Genomic DNA, 12,664 nt, shown 5'->3' with positions numbered 1-12,664 from the left:
GAGAACAAGTTCTCATTTGCAACTGCGACCTGGCCAAGATAAAGCATAGCAGTGTGAACAGACAACACAGAGTTACACATGGAGTAAACAATTAACAAGTCAATAACACAGTAGAAAAAAAGGGAGTCTATATACATTGTGTGCAAAAGGCATGAGGAGGTAGGCGAATAATTACAATTTTGAAGATTAACACTGGAGTGATAAATGATCAGATGGTCATGTACAGGTAGAGATATTGGTGCGCAAAAGAGCAGAAAAGTAAATAAATATAAACAGTATGGGGATGAGGTAGGTAAAAATGGGTGGGCTATTTACCGATATACTATGTACAGCTGCAGCGATAGGTTAGCTGCTCAGATAGCAGATGTTTGAAGTTGGTGAGGGAAATAAAAGTCTCCAACTTCAGCGATTTTTGCAATTCGTTCCAGTTTGCCAATCGCAGGCAGGCCTTTTCTAAAATGTAAATCTAAAAAATACAGATGTCTTTGAGAAATAGGCCTATTTGTAGGATAATTGTTGTTCTGGGTCAGAGAAAGTTATATATGTGATCCAGGGTGAGATAATAACGGATTAGGTTTGCCATAATATGACCCACCAGCTATGGATTGATCGATTGGGTGACACAACAGATAACTAAATTGCAGATACTTTTTGAAACCCATTGACCTAACCTGCTAAGCCTATTCTGGGCCCATTTGAGATAGGCCTAGTCATTCCCCAGAATCCTAAACAGCTTTGAACATTGGATGGGATCCTAAAGAAGGAAACTTTGCCAGAACCATCATGTCAATAACATGTCTTGAAAAATAATATAAAATAGGGTGGACAATTCAGCAGGAGGCTCTGTGTGATTCAGGGTTCCCTTTGCTCATGATACGCCCCAGTTAACCTACACTCTTAGAAAAAAGGGTTCCAAAAGGGTTCTTCGGCTGTACCCTTTTTGGTTCCTGGTAGAATCCTTTTTGGTTCCAGTTAGAATCCTTTTGTTCCATGTAGAACACTATGTGGAAAGGGTTCTACTTGGAACCAAAAAGGGTTCTTCAAAGGGTTCTCCTATGGGGACAGCGGAATAACTATTTTAGGTTCTAGATAGAGGCCTACTGAGCTAATAGTGCTTTGGCGTGGCGATAAATAGGGAAGCAGGCAGGGGAAATGTTTTAACGTTCAAGACATCAGAGACATTGATAAAATGGGGATAGTCTAATGTTGTCCGGAGGGACTCAGTCTTTCTGGTTTTGGTTCTTTCAATTTAAGCGCTCCTTTTCGCGCTAACCTCAATTGTGACAGTTGTGCGCGGCCACGTAGCATAGAGCTCCAGTTCTTGAGCGCGCCTCCTCCTCCTAACGACAGAGGGAGTGCGCGTTCTCCAGAGAGAAGGCTGGAGACGAGAGAGCGTGAGATCTCGGCTGCTGCCGTTGAGCTGCCGCTGCTGCTGAAGGGAAGGAGGAAAACATCATGAGCTCCAGGAAAGGTATGAAAATATGTTATATTTTTTACAAATATTCCGACTACGGGACAGCTTTTGTTGGTTTTGATAAGAGGTGGTGAAATTACGCGCGTGCGGGGGTTTCCAACCTTTTTGGTTAAGGATGCTTGGCCGGGCCAGCTAAAGCTCGAGACTGATGTGTTGTTCTTTCTCTCTGTCCCTTCTCGGTGCTCGGACCTACTTCTACATTAATCTAATCTCTTCTAGTGATGGCAATCCAGGCCCGAAAGAGAAGGCCCAAGGGGAAAAAAGACAAAGCAGCCCACGGAAGGAGGTAAGCAGAGCGGTGTTCGGAATGGAGTGGAAGTGGTGTTTGGTGGTGCTGTGCTGGTTTGTTATGTCTCTTGTGTCAGGTCGTGACAGCGGTTAATAAGCTTTCCATAGAACGTCAGCCAGCTAAGCTGTCATTGTTGGCAGTGGCTGGTTGAGTAGCTGGTGCGAAGGCAACATACGGGGGAAGAGTCTGTTTTGGGCAGGTATGGCAAAACGCACACATAGGCAGGCATATTGCGAGGGCGGTGGTGCAGGTGCTGGTACGGGAACGCTGGTCCAGCTCGTCTGGGCGCTCCAACTGTGTGGTGTCGGAAGTTGCCATTGGCAACGTCCCTCGGGCCCCCTTGTGTATGGATAGGTCGATGGATATCTCGTGCATGGAATGGCTTTTTGCCCAAGGAGGATATGAATTGCATGCTGGAATTGTATATCGTAGGCCTAATACATCGGCAATGACTGACTCTTTCTGTGAAAACCCAACATGTTATTGGGTTGTTGGGATTACCCAAACATGGGTTAATTTAACCATCAGTTGGACATTTTTTTTTTACTTTCATGCTGGTTGACCTAGCAGCTGGGTCTTTTTGAATGTAATCCTTAGGTTATTTTTCAGGAGGCGTGGTTTATCAGGGGTGTGGCTTTCAGAAAGCTCTTATTGACAACCTGTGAGAGTAAATGTAGTTGTTGTTCATGTTACATTTACATACTGCAAATCAACATTTTCTTTAAAATGTTTAGCATTTTACACATTCTTTTAGAATATAAAGATGATTTATTACCAGAGGTGTTGACTCGAGTCTGACTTGGACTCTACAAGATAGAAAATAAAATCACTTGACTTTGACTCAGAGCTTCAAGACTCGGGCCTTGACTTTGACTTGAGACTGATGACTTGAAACTATCGGGCGAAAGCGGAGAAGGGAGGTGTGCCCTTCTCAAATCGAACAGTAATCTGCGCAACTCTGTCATTTTGTCAACAAAGCAACATGGTGCATCTTTTCAGTAAATACATGTTGTATTTTTTTTACTTGTTTTCATTGGGAAGGCAGATAAGGCGTTTTTATTAAAAGCAATCCCTTTTGCATGGGAAAACAGAATCCTAGTAATTACTACACGTGATTAATTACGTCACTTTGTTTAGAGCCAACTTCACTGTGGGTTTTGAACTGGGTGCCTGGCTCACGCCTGGGATCCAGCCCGGTTCCAAATTGAACGCAATAAACTTTCAGCTGATGCAAAACACGCCTACACGGATTTGTGGGGTTGCTAGTGTGAAACAATGGAGAAAAATATAAACAATTCATACATATTTTAATAGGCTACATACAGAATAGCCTTTGCTTATTTGATCTGCATTGCACCAAATTCTTGTTTAAAAAAAACATCTAATCTGTGCTTCTCAACCAAAAAGTTGCGGTTCTTGACTGTTTACCAGTCATCAGCAATGATGAGCAAAGGCGGGCGCACATATACAGATTAGTGACCAGAAAGCGCTTGTTTAATTTTCTACAATTTTGCATGTCAAAAATAGAGTAGCCTACCTAAATTGATATTATCCATTTAAAGTACAGTTTAGCAATCTGCTACAGATGCATCTTTGCTACAACAATCAGCTTGGTGTCATAGACTAGACTAGACTTAGTATGATGTGTTACGTTTGGTATGGTTAAATAAGACAGATGGTTACTTAAGGCAAAAACAAAAGTAGGGTGGTTGGTCGGGGTGGGTGAGCATATAACACGAACACCTAGCAACCCAAAGGTTGTGATTTAGAATCTCAAAATGGACAACTTTAGCACTTCTTGCAACCCAAAGATTGTGACTTCAACTCTCATTACAGACAACTTTAGCATTTTAGCTAATTAGCAACTCTTCAACTACTTTGCAACTATTTAGCATGTTAGCTAACCCTTCCCTCAACCCTAAACTTATCCTTTTAGCTAACCCATCCCCTAACCCTACCCATAACCCTTTAACCTAACTCCTTAACTTAACCTTAACTCTAACCTTAAGACCTAACCTAGCCACCTAGCTAGAATTCATAACATATCATACATTTAACAAATTCGCAATATATTGTACATTTTGCAAATTTGTAACCTATTGTACGTGTTGCAATTCAAAACATGATAATACAAATTGTAATTCATAACATATCATACAAAATGGAGTGTTTTGGTTTTACATACAGATTAATACGAAATGCTCTGAGACCAGGTTGCTACAATAGGCTACCTTTTCATTGATAATTTACATATTTCAGCTAGGCCTAGTTTGGGTGGGTTACAATTATATACCTCAGTGGTGGGTACTGGCTATATGTCTAAAGATAGCTGGAACATCACACTACCTTCAATACTTACGGGAGGAAGAGATATCTTTCAGGCAAATTAATTATGATATTTGTGAGGAAGAAAAAGGTGACGGACAGATCGTGCTTTCCATCCGATCCTGCAACCTCTGCTGCACACAGGTAGGCCATATGATCCTGCTTGCTCTGGACTCCTGAGAAGTGACAATGTGACACACTATCCCTAGTTGATATTGACTGCTAACATGAATGACTTTCAGATCAAAATGCAGTTGTAAAACACAGTTTATTTCGGTATCTTGTGTTTTGAAAATAAATGTATCACTGTTTAATGGCTGTAATGACAGGCTCCATTTGCACAGCGTTTATGCACATGTTGTTCGCCCTTTGAGCACGTGTGTGCGCAGGGGTCGGAACCACTCCTTTTTGTGGACTGAGCTAGAACAGATTGCTGATTTGATGTACAGCTATAGGATCTGGTCATATCTCAATAACCCAGCACCAATAACCCAACATCAACAACCCAACCGTGCTCTTTTTAAATAAAACAACCTAACTAAGTGACCCAATGCCTGCAACCCAGCAGTAGGGTGAACCAAACAACCCAGTATTTTTTTTCTGTGCTAGGTTACTTCAGCTGCAACTGAGACTGAAACCCTGAGCCTTGTTTGGGGGTTGTAAAAGAGATCTGACTGATGTGACAGGCTTCCTCGGCCTATTTGCAGTAATGACAGCACAGAGACAGATGAGCATCCCAAATGAATAAACTAGCTACTTTCGTTGATTTAAAGGCACTATATGTGAATCACACCGGGGTCTGTGGCTGCTAGATGGCTGTTGGTGATGTAGCCTAACAGAGTGTGAGTGTTTGTGTAGACGAAGGACTTCTACTAGAGTGAGAATGATCTGGTTTGGGTGTGTGAGTGCTGTCTATTGCATGGTGCGTGAGCCGGTTATGATGAAGTGCAGTAGTTGGTATGCGCACGGCGGCACATTGGCCCTGTAAAGTGCATACGAATTGGTCTGGAGAGAGAGGAGCAGACTTCATGGCACAATGCTATTGGACCAAAGTCACCGGTGTAGTCACTGGCCACAATTAGGTGACTCCATACCAAGGTTCCGCCCACACAGGTGCGCTGTGGAAGGGGCTGGAATCGCTGTTGCTTCAGGAAACATTCACCAAATGATTCCGCACGTCTCTCACAGACATGTCAAATAGAAATGTATTGAAGCACTGTTTTTCTTCTTCTTCTTCTTGCCATTAATTGGATGATGTTAGAAATGTACCTTGTTATCATGCTGTTATAATTAGGGATGCACGATATATCGGTAAGCATATCGGAATCAGACGATATTAGCTAAAAATGCTAGCATCGGCCCGATGTCTAGTTTAACGCCAATGTGCAAAACCGTTGTCATAGCTATGTAACATAGGTAGATGAGGTAATGACGCCACGACAAATACTACGTTACACATGCAACACAGCATTCCTAACCTAGCCCACAATGTCTGCTATGTGGATCTATTTTGAAGTTTCAAAGGAATATAACAAAAAGGCCATGTGAAACATTTGTACTACTATTATTTCCCGAGGAGGGGAGAGGGTGAAATCTTTCAATACCACAAACATAATTACTCATTTGAAAGTGCATCACACCCAGACGTTCAGAGACTACTTAGAACAAAAGCAGAAAAATACTAAGGGCACACTTCCAGCAACTAAACAAGTTCAAGTCGAGCAGTCATTCGAAAGAGTAAGAGCATTTCAGCGAGACAACTCAAAGGCAAAAACCATTAACGCCAAGATAATGGTATTCATTGCCCTTGACAATCAACCGTTCTCTGTTGTGGATGATGTTGGCTTTCGCCGACTGGACGAGCACCTTGAGCCCTACCAAGTAGGTACACACTACCAAGTAGGCGCTATTTTTCAGATGGTTTCCCTACTGGAGTTACACTGTATTGTTGAAATGCACAACCATGAGCTGCTTGCTACGGGTGTGACTGCTATTAGCTTCACGACTGACATTTGGACCAGAGATGTCAGCCCCATGAGCATGCTGAGTCTGACAGCACAGTGGGTCGATAAGGATTTCATACTGAAGGAAAGCCGTACTGCGATGCCCAAGAATGTGCTGGTTCTCATACCGCTGCTGCCATTTCAATGGCATTTGAGAACAAGTTTGAAACATGAACACATTCCTAGCACCATTCGAACAACTAACTCAAGAAATAAGCTCATCAACTGCGACTGCAGCAGACGTGATACCCTCGGCCATGGCATTGAAACGACTTCTCAACAAAACTGCTGACAGACCGTGGGGTTAAAACTTGCAAAAGTACTCTCGTAGAGGCTGTGAACAAGCGATCCGGTGTCATTCTCTGAGCCGCTTTACGGAGTCGCCACCTTGCTCGATGCTTGGTACAAGGCCCCACACTTCGATGCAGACAAGAAACAGGGTTTACGTGAAATGTTAGACACAGTTGGACAAGATGGAAACGGACACACTGACAGTGGGCACCGAGGAAGAGAGGCCACAGACAGAAGAGGCCACGAACAGACAGAGCTGAAACTTCACTGCTTGACATGTATGATGAAATCCTGGTTGAGAATGAAACGACTGAACAAATGAACAACAAAACAGCACAGCAAGTAAGTGAAAGAAATAGGTTTTGATGATGTTTTACTGATAATGGGGACTTAAATGCCAACAAAATAACTTTTTGGTGTGTGTGTGTGTTTCAACTATTTAACTGTTTTAGAATGCTTAAAAGGCAGCTAAAATTTTAAATATCGGTCATTGGTATCGGGGGGGGGGGGCAAGGAAAATATTGGATATCGGTATCGGCCAAAAAATGTCATATCGGTGCATCCCCAGTTTTAATGGATCTATTACAGTGTATCTATCAATTTCAGTTGATTTATATTGGGTCTATTGACATCATGTGTGACTTCATGAGTATTGACATTGCTCTGAAAGATACCTTAAAAATGAACCTGTATCACACTCTATCTTGGCCTTTGCCACCTTTCAATGTCATAACTGTGTGTTTTATTAAAGCTTGGCTGCTGCTGGGAACAATCTCTCTGTAGAGACATGCTTTGAGCCGGAGTGGAAACCACAACAAACAAACGCATGACATGTTCTCAGGTGACATCATAGCAATGAGGCAACAAGTTGTCCTTCCTGTCCATACATTTTCTGTATGTGTGCATGTTTGTGCACGTGCGCATTAGTGTATAAGCTTATCATGTGGGCCCACGTGTGAATGTTGTTTTGTGTATGGTAGGCCCCTCAGGAGGACTATGTCTACATGTCTGTCTACTGCTACAGACAGGAGGCTCATCAAGACCTATCTGAAACCAGAGGGCCAAAGCAAAGCAGTAGTACCATTGACACACATCACAGCCTTCTCTCCATTCATATGGAGAGAACTCTCTTCTGTTTGCACCCCCCAGCCCCTGGAGGGTTACGCCCACCCTATTTGGCTGACATCTGACCTGGCCACACCCTGCCATCAGAACAACACAGGGCCTGAGAAAGGAAGATCACAATAAAGCTGGAAAGAACAGAGGCTCCTTTCATTGATCCTCAGCAACAGCTACAGCGAAACAGAACAGAACAGGACACACACACACACACACACACACACACACACACACACACACACACACACACACACACACACACACACACACACACACACAGGAAGAGTGCTGCTGGGTGTGGTGCAGAGTGTGTGTGTGTGTGTGTGTGTGTGTGTGTGTGTGTGTGTGTGTGTGTGTGTGTGAGAGAGAGTCATGTCCATGTGTACATTTGTGTCAGGCTATGTAGATGGGATGGTTCTGAAATAGAGTATGCTCTGCAGACAGTCTGAATTGGGCCTGAGTGCCTCATATTCTCTTCCATCTGTCTCATTCATGCTGCCTCAAACAGATTAAGTTTGCTCACTGCCCTTTAAATGGTTTCTGGGGGCAGTTTTTTAGGCCTTGGCAGCCAGTTATTTCTACAAGACATAACTTGTGACTTGATAGACCATAAAACAAATCAAAGATGAAAGATTCTATGTTATGAACAAGGTGTTGACTGTGTGTGGGGGCGGAGGGATAGAGGGATTTGTTCATCATCCTGACCAGAGGTTCACTTCTTTCTATCACAACATGCACTTTTCATCCAACTGTTGCTTATTTATTCAGTGGTTTACAGTCAGTTATTAACTAGTGATGTGATCCTATCACCAACTCATTCACACAGGCATACAGGAGGCTGCATGCTCACACTTATCCTGGCATGACTGCCTGGTCGACTGCCTGAATGAGACATGGATCAACCTTTCCATGTCCAGCATCAATGCTGCCAGAATTATTACATGATGATTATACCTGTTTGTAGTTTGTTTTTGCACTTTATATGCATTACCAGATAGATTTGTAGGTTAACACACTGAGATGAATGATGGCTAAACCTCCCCTAACTCTAAAGATATGGCTCGAGATGACTCAGTCATCTCAATTCTGAGTTTATGTTTTCTGCTAGCATTAAACTCAGAACCACTAGAGAAGCCATACTCAACTGGTGGACAGTGGTCCAAAACGGGGTCAATACGGACCGCAGGTCCCGACTTAAAAAAATCGTAGTTATTATAACCAGATTACGTGCCCAGGGGCCTCGACCGCCAGGGGTCCCCCATTTTCTTTTTGTTGAGTCACTCCAGTGTCATATGAACACCCATAAGACATGACAAAATGGGTAGAAATGCAGGAAATTTGCTTAAAAAATGACTAAATGTTCTCAACGCCCCATGGCAAAATGTGTAGAATTGCAGCAACATTTTCTTTCTGCCAATAAGAGGGGGTTGAACTGTTTGGGGTTGCGTGTTGGCGGTTTGTTGCTATGCCGATAAATTACAATATTCATCCAAACCTTTGCCACCTTTGCCACTCACAGTGCATTCTGAAAGTATTCAGACTCCTTTACTTTTTACACATTTTGTTAGGTTACAGCCTTTTTCTAAAATGGATTAAAATGGGTACCAAAACATTTCTGCAGTATGGAAGGTCTCCAAGAACACAGTGGCCTCCAAAATTCTTAAATGGAAGAAGTTTGGAACCACCAAGACTCTTCCAAGAGCTGGCCGCACGGCCAAACTAAGCAATCGGGGGAGAAGGGCCGATGGTCACTCTGACAGAGCTCCAGAGTTCTTCTGTGGAGGTGGGAGAACCTTCCAGAAGGACAACCATCTCTGCAGCTCTCCACCAATCAGGCCTTTATGGTAGAGTGGCCAGACAAAATCCACCCCTCAGTAAAAGGCACATGACAGCCGCTTGGACTTTGCCAAAAGGAACCTAAAGGACTGTCAGACCATGAGAAACAAGATTATCTGGTCTGATGAAACCAAGATTGAACTATTTGGCCTGAATGCTAAGCGTCATGTCTGGGGGAAACCTGGCATAGTGGTGGCAGAATCATGCTGTCAGGATGTTTTTCAGCAAAAGATGAATGGAGCACAGAGTACAGTACAGAGAGATCCTTAATGAAAACCTGCTCTAGAGTGCTCAGGACCTCAGACTGGGGCAAACCCAGTCACCCTCCAACAGGACAATGACCCTAAGCACACTGCCAGACAACACAAGAGTGGCTTCGGGACAAGTCTCTGAATGTCCTTGAGTGGCCCAGCCAGAGACCGAACTTGAACCAGAATGAACATCTCTGGAGAGACCTGAAAATAGCTGTGCAGTGACGTTCCCCTTCTAACCCGACAGAGCTTGAAAGGATCTGCAGAGACAAATGGGAGAAACTCCCCAAATACAGGAGTGCCAAGCTTGTAGTGTCATACCCTAGAGGACCTCGCTACCAAAAGTGCTTCAACAAAGTACTGAGAAAAGGGTCTGAATACTTATGTAAATGTTATATTTCAGTTTTAAATCTTTTATAAATTTGCAAACATTTCTAAAAACCTTTTTTTGCTTTGTCATTATGGGGTATTGTGTGTAAATTGATGAGAGAGAAAAAACAACTATTTCATCCATTTTAGAATAAGGCTGTAACGTAAGAAAATGTTGAAAAAGTCAAAGGGTCTGAATACTTTCTGAATGCACTGTATAAACTGTATGTGACCGGACCTTCTCAAATAGTGCTTGAGTACCCATGAGCCAGAGCTTCAATGATGCTGCCATAATTCTGTGTATCACAGCGTTTGTGTTGTTAGTGATACGGTATCATAACTCCTATAAATATCCCAGCCTCAGTGCTAACAGTGTGTGTCGTATAATTCTGCTCCCTCCCTGTGTACTGCTGTAATGTAGATGCCTGTATGAGCCCAATGCAGTCTGATTGATGTTGCTACATCAACAGCATTGATTTTTGTCTTGTGTTTCGCCATTTGATGGAAGATGGGAGTAGGCTAGCGAACAGAACTGTGTGTGGTGCAGTGGAGTGAGGCAGCCAGGTAGCGTAATGTTCTCTGGAATTCAGACAAATGTTTTTTCTGTGGTAGCTGAATAATATTGCTCCAGCTTACAACTCCCCCTCTTGGAGTTAAGTCAAAGTTATAAATAGGTATATATAATAATAATAATAAGCCATTTAGCAGACACTTTTATCCAAAGCAAACTACTCTCATACATTTTACGTACAGGTGGTCCCAGAAATCGAATCCACTATCCTGCCATTGCTAGGGAGATGCTCTACTAACTGAGCTACAGAGGACCATGGTACCTGACTACGTTGTGGTGGTTCTTCTATGGAAGTCAGAGGACTAGGTACAGGCTTCAACGTTGTCTGAGCAGACCTCAGCACAACCGCTGACTTAGGTTAATTCATTCATTTAATTGATTCCCAGAGAGGATCACTTAGTGATGGTGAAGAGCCAATACTTTGGACCAGACCTTGTTGGTTGGTTCTGCTGACTGGACATCAGTGACCTGAAGCTTATATGCACTTGTTTACAGTTTGTTTGTGTAGATTGTCAATTCACATTGCTAGCGATGAGGGCTGTGCCATATTGGCCTTATCAGTATATGTCCCTGGTCAGAGATGTATGGACTGAGAGTGTGTCAAAGGCAAGTGGATTCGAGTGTGAGTGAGCAAGAGGGGGAAGCTCAGGAGTTCGATCCCTGCTGGACAGATCTGCTCAGCCAATGCTGCTTCATCGATACGGTGGCCTGGCTGAATGGATCTGATATCCACAGCTCAGCAGAGTAGTCGGCCCATGTGATGTACTAGGCAGTACGCACTACCCTCTATAGCGCCTTGTTGTCAGAACCCAAGCGGTTGACTTACCAACTAGTGAGGCAGCCAGTCAAGATGCTTTCAAGGGTACAGCTGTATAACTTTTTGAGGATCTGAGGGCCAATGGCAAATCTTTTCAGCCTTCTGAGGGGAGGAGGTGCCTTCTTCACGACTGTCTCGGTGTGTGTGGACTAGAGGTTGACCGACTATGATTTTTCAACGCCGATACCGATTTATTGGAGGACCAAAAAAATCAGATACCGATTAATCGGATTATTTTTATATATATATTTGTAATAATGACAATTACAACAATACTGAATGTGAACACTTTTATTTTAACTTAATATAATACATAAATAAAATCAATTTAGTCTCAAAATGTATGAAACATGTTCAATTTGGTTTAAATAATGCAAACACTGTGTTGGAGAAGAAAGTAAAAGTGCAATATGTGCCATGTAAAAAAGCTAACGTTTAAGTTCCTTGCTCAGAACATGTGAAAGCTGGTGGTTCCTTTTAACATGAGCCTTCAATATTCCCAGGTAAGAGGTTTTAGTTTGTAGTTATTATAGGAATTATAGGACTTTCTCTCTATACCATTTCTATTTTATTAACCTTTGACTATTGGATGTTCTTATAGGCGCTATAATATTGCCAGCCTAATCTCGGGAGTTGAAGTCATAAACAGCGCTGTGCTTCAAGCATTGCGAAAAGCTGCTGGCAAATGCAGGAAAGTGCTGTTTGAATGAATGCTTATGAGCCTGCTGCTGCCTACCACCGCTCAGACAGACTGCTCTATCAAATATCAAATCATAGACTTAATTATATTATAATAAACACACAGAAATACGAGCCTTAGGTCATTAATATGGTCAAATCCGGAAACTATCATTTCGAAAACAAAACGTTTATTCTTTCAGTGAAATACAGAACCGTTCCGTATTTTATCGAACGGGTGGCAACCCTAAGTCTAAATATTGCTGTTACATTGCACAACCTTCATAAAAACTCTCTTGGTAAATAGTATGGTCTGCAGCTTATCATGAGATATTCTAATTTAAGCAAGCAAAAACTCAAGACTTCCTTAACATTAGAGATCGTGCACCAGCTGTTTTTAACACATTCCTCCCCGCTTTGTCTTAACCGAGGCTGCCGTCCTGGAAAAAACAGCTAGATGTATATTATCCATGTCCTTGTTCAGCCACGACTCGATGTAACATCGGATATTACAGTTCTTCAAGTCCCGTTGATGGGATAGTCTCGAACGGAACTTCTCCAGTTCGTTCTCTAGTGACTGTACGTTCGCCAATAGAATGGAGGGTAGAGGCGGATTATTGGCTCGCCATCGTAGACTTGTC

General features: G+C 42.7%; 1 protein-coding gene across 4 annotated transcripts in view; it reads left to right on the top strand.

The window, feature by feature from the left end:
- The first annotated feature begins 1,328 nt into the window (after nucleotides 1-1,328).
- LOC112228569 (SRSF protein kinase 2) overlaps nucleotides 1,329-12,664 on the top strand; it is a 110,913-nt gene continuing 99,577 nt past the window's right edge. For 2 of the 4 annotated variants that reach the window (XM_042302516.1, XM_024394117.2), the window contains exons 1-2: nucleotides 1,329-1,471; nucleotides 1,694-1,760. In XM_042302516.1, coding sequence (XP_042158450.1) covers nucleotides 1,456-1,471; nucleotides 1,694-1,760 — 83 coding nt within the window. In that variant the 5' untranslated portion in view covers nucleotides 1,329-1,455. The remainder of the gene's footprint in view (nucleotides 1,472-1,693; nucleotides 1,761-12,664) is intronic. The other 2 variants (XM_024394288.2, XM_024394039.2) reach the window with 1 other exon arrangement.

This window comes from Oncorhynchus tshawytscha, linkage group LG01 (assembly GCF_018296145.1).
Source record: "Oncorhynchus tshawytscha isolate Ot180627B linkage group LG01, Otsh_v2.0, whole genome shotgun sequence".
Lineage (NCBI taxonomy): Eukaryota > Metazoa > Chordata > Actinopteri > Salmoniformes > Salmonidae > Oncorhynchus > Oncorhynchus tshawytscha.
This window is presented reverse-complemented; position numbering and strand designations above follow the sequence as displayed.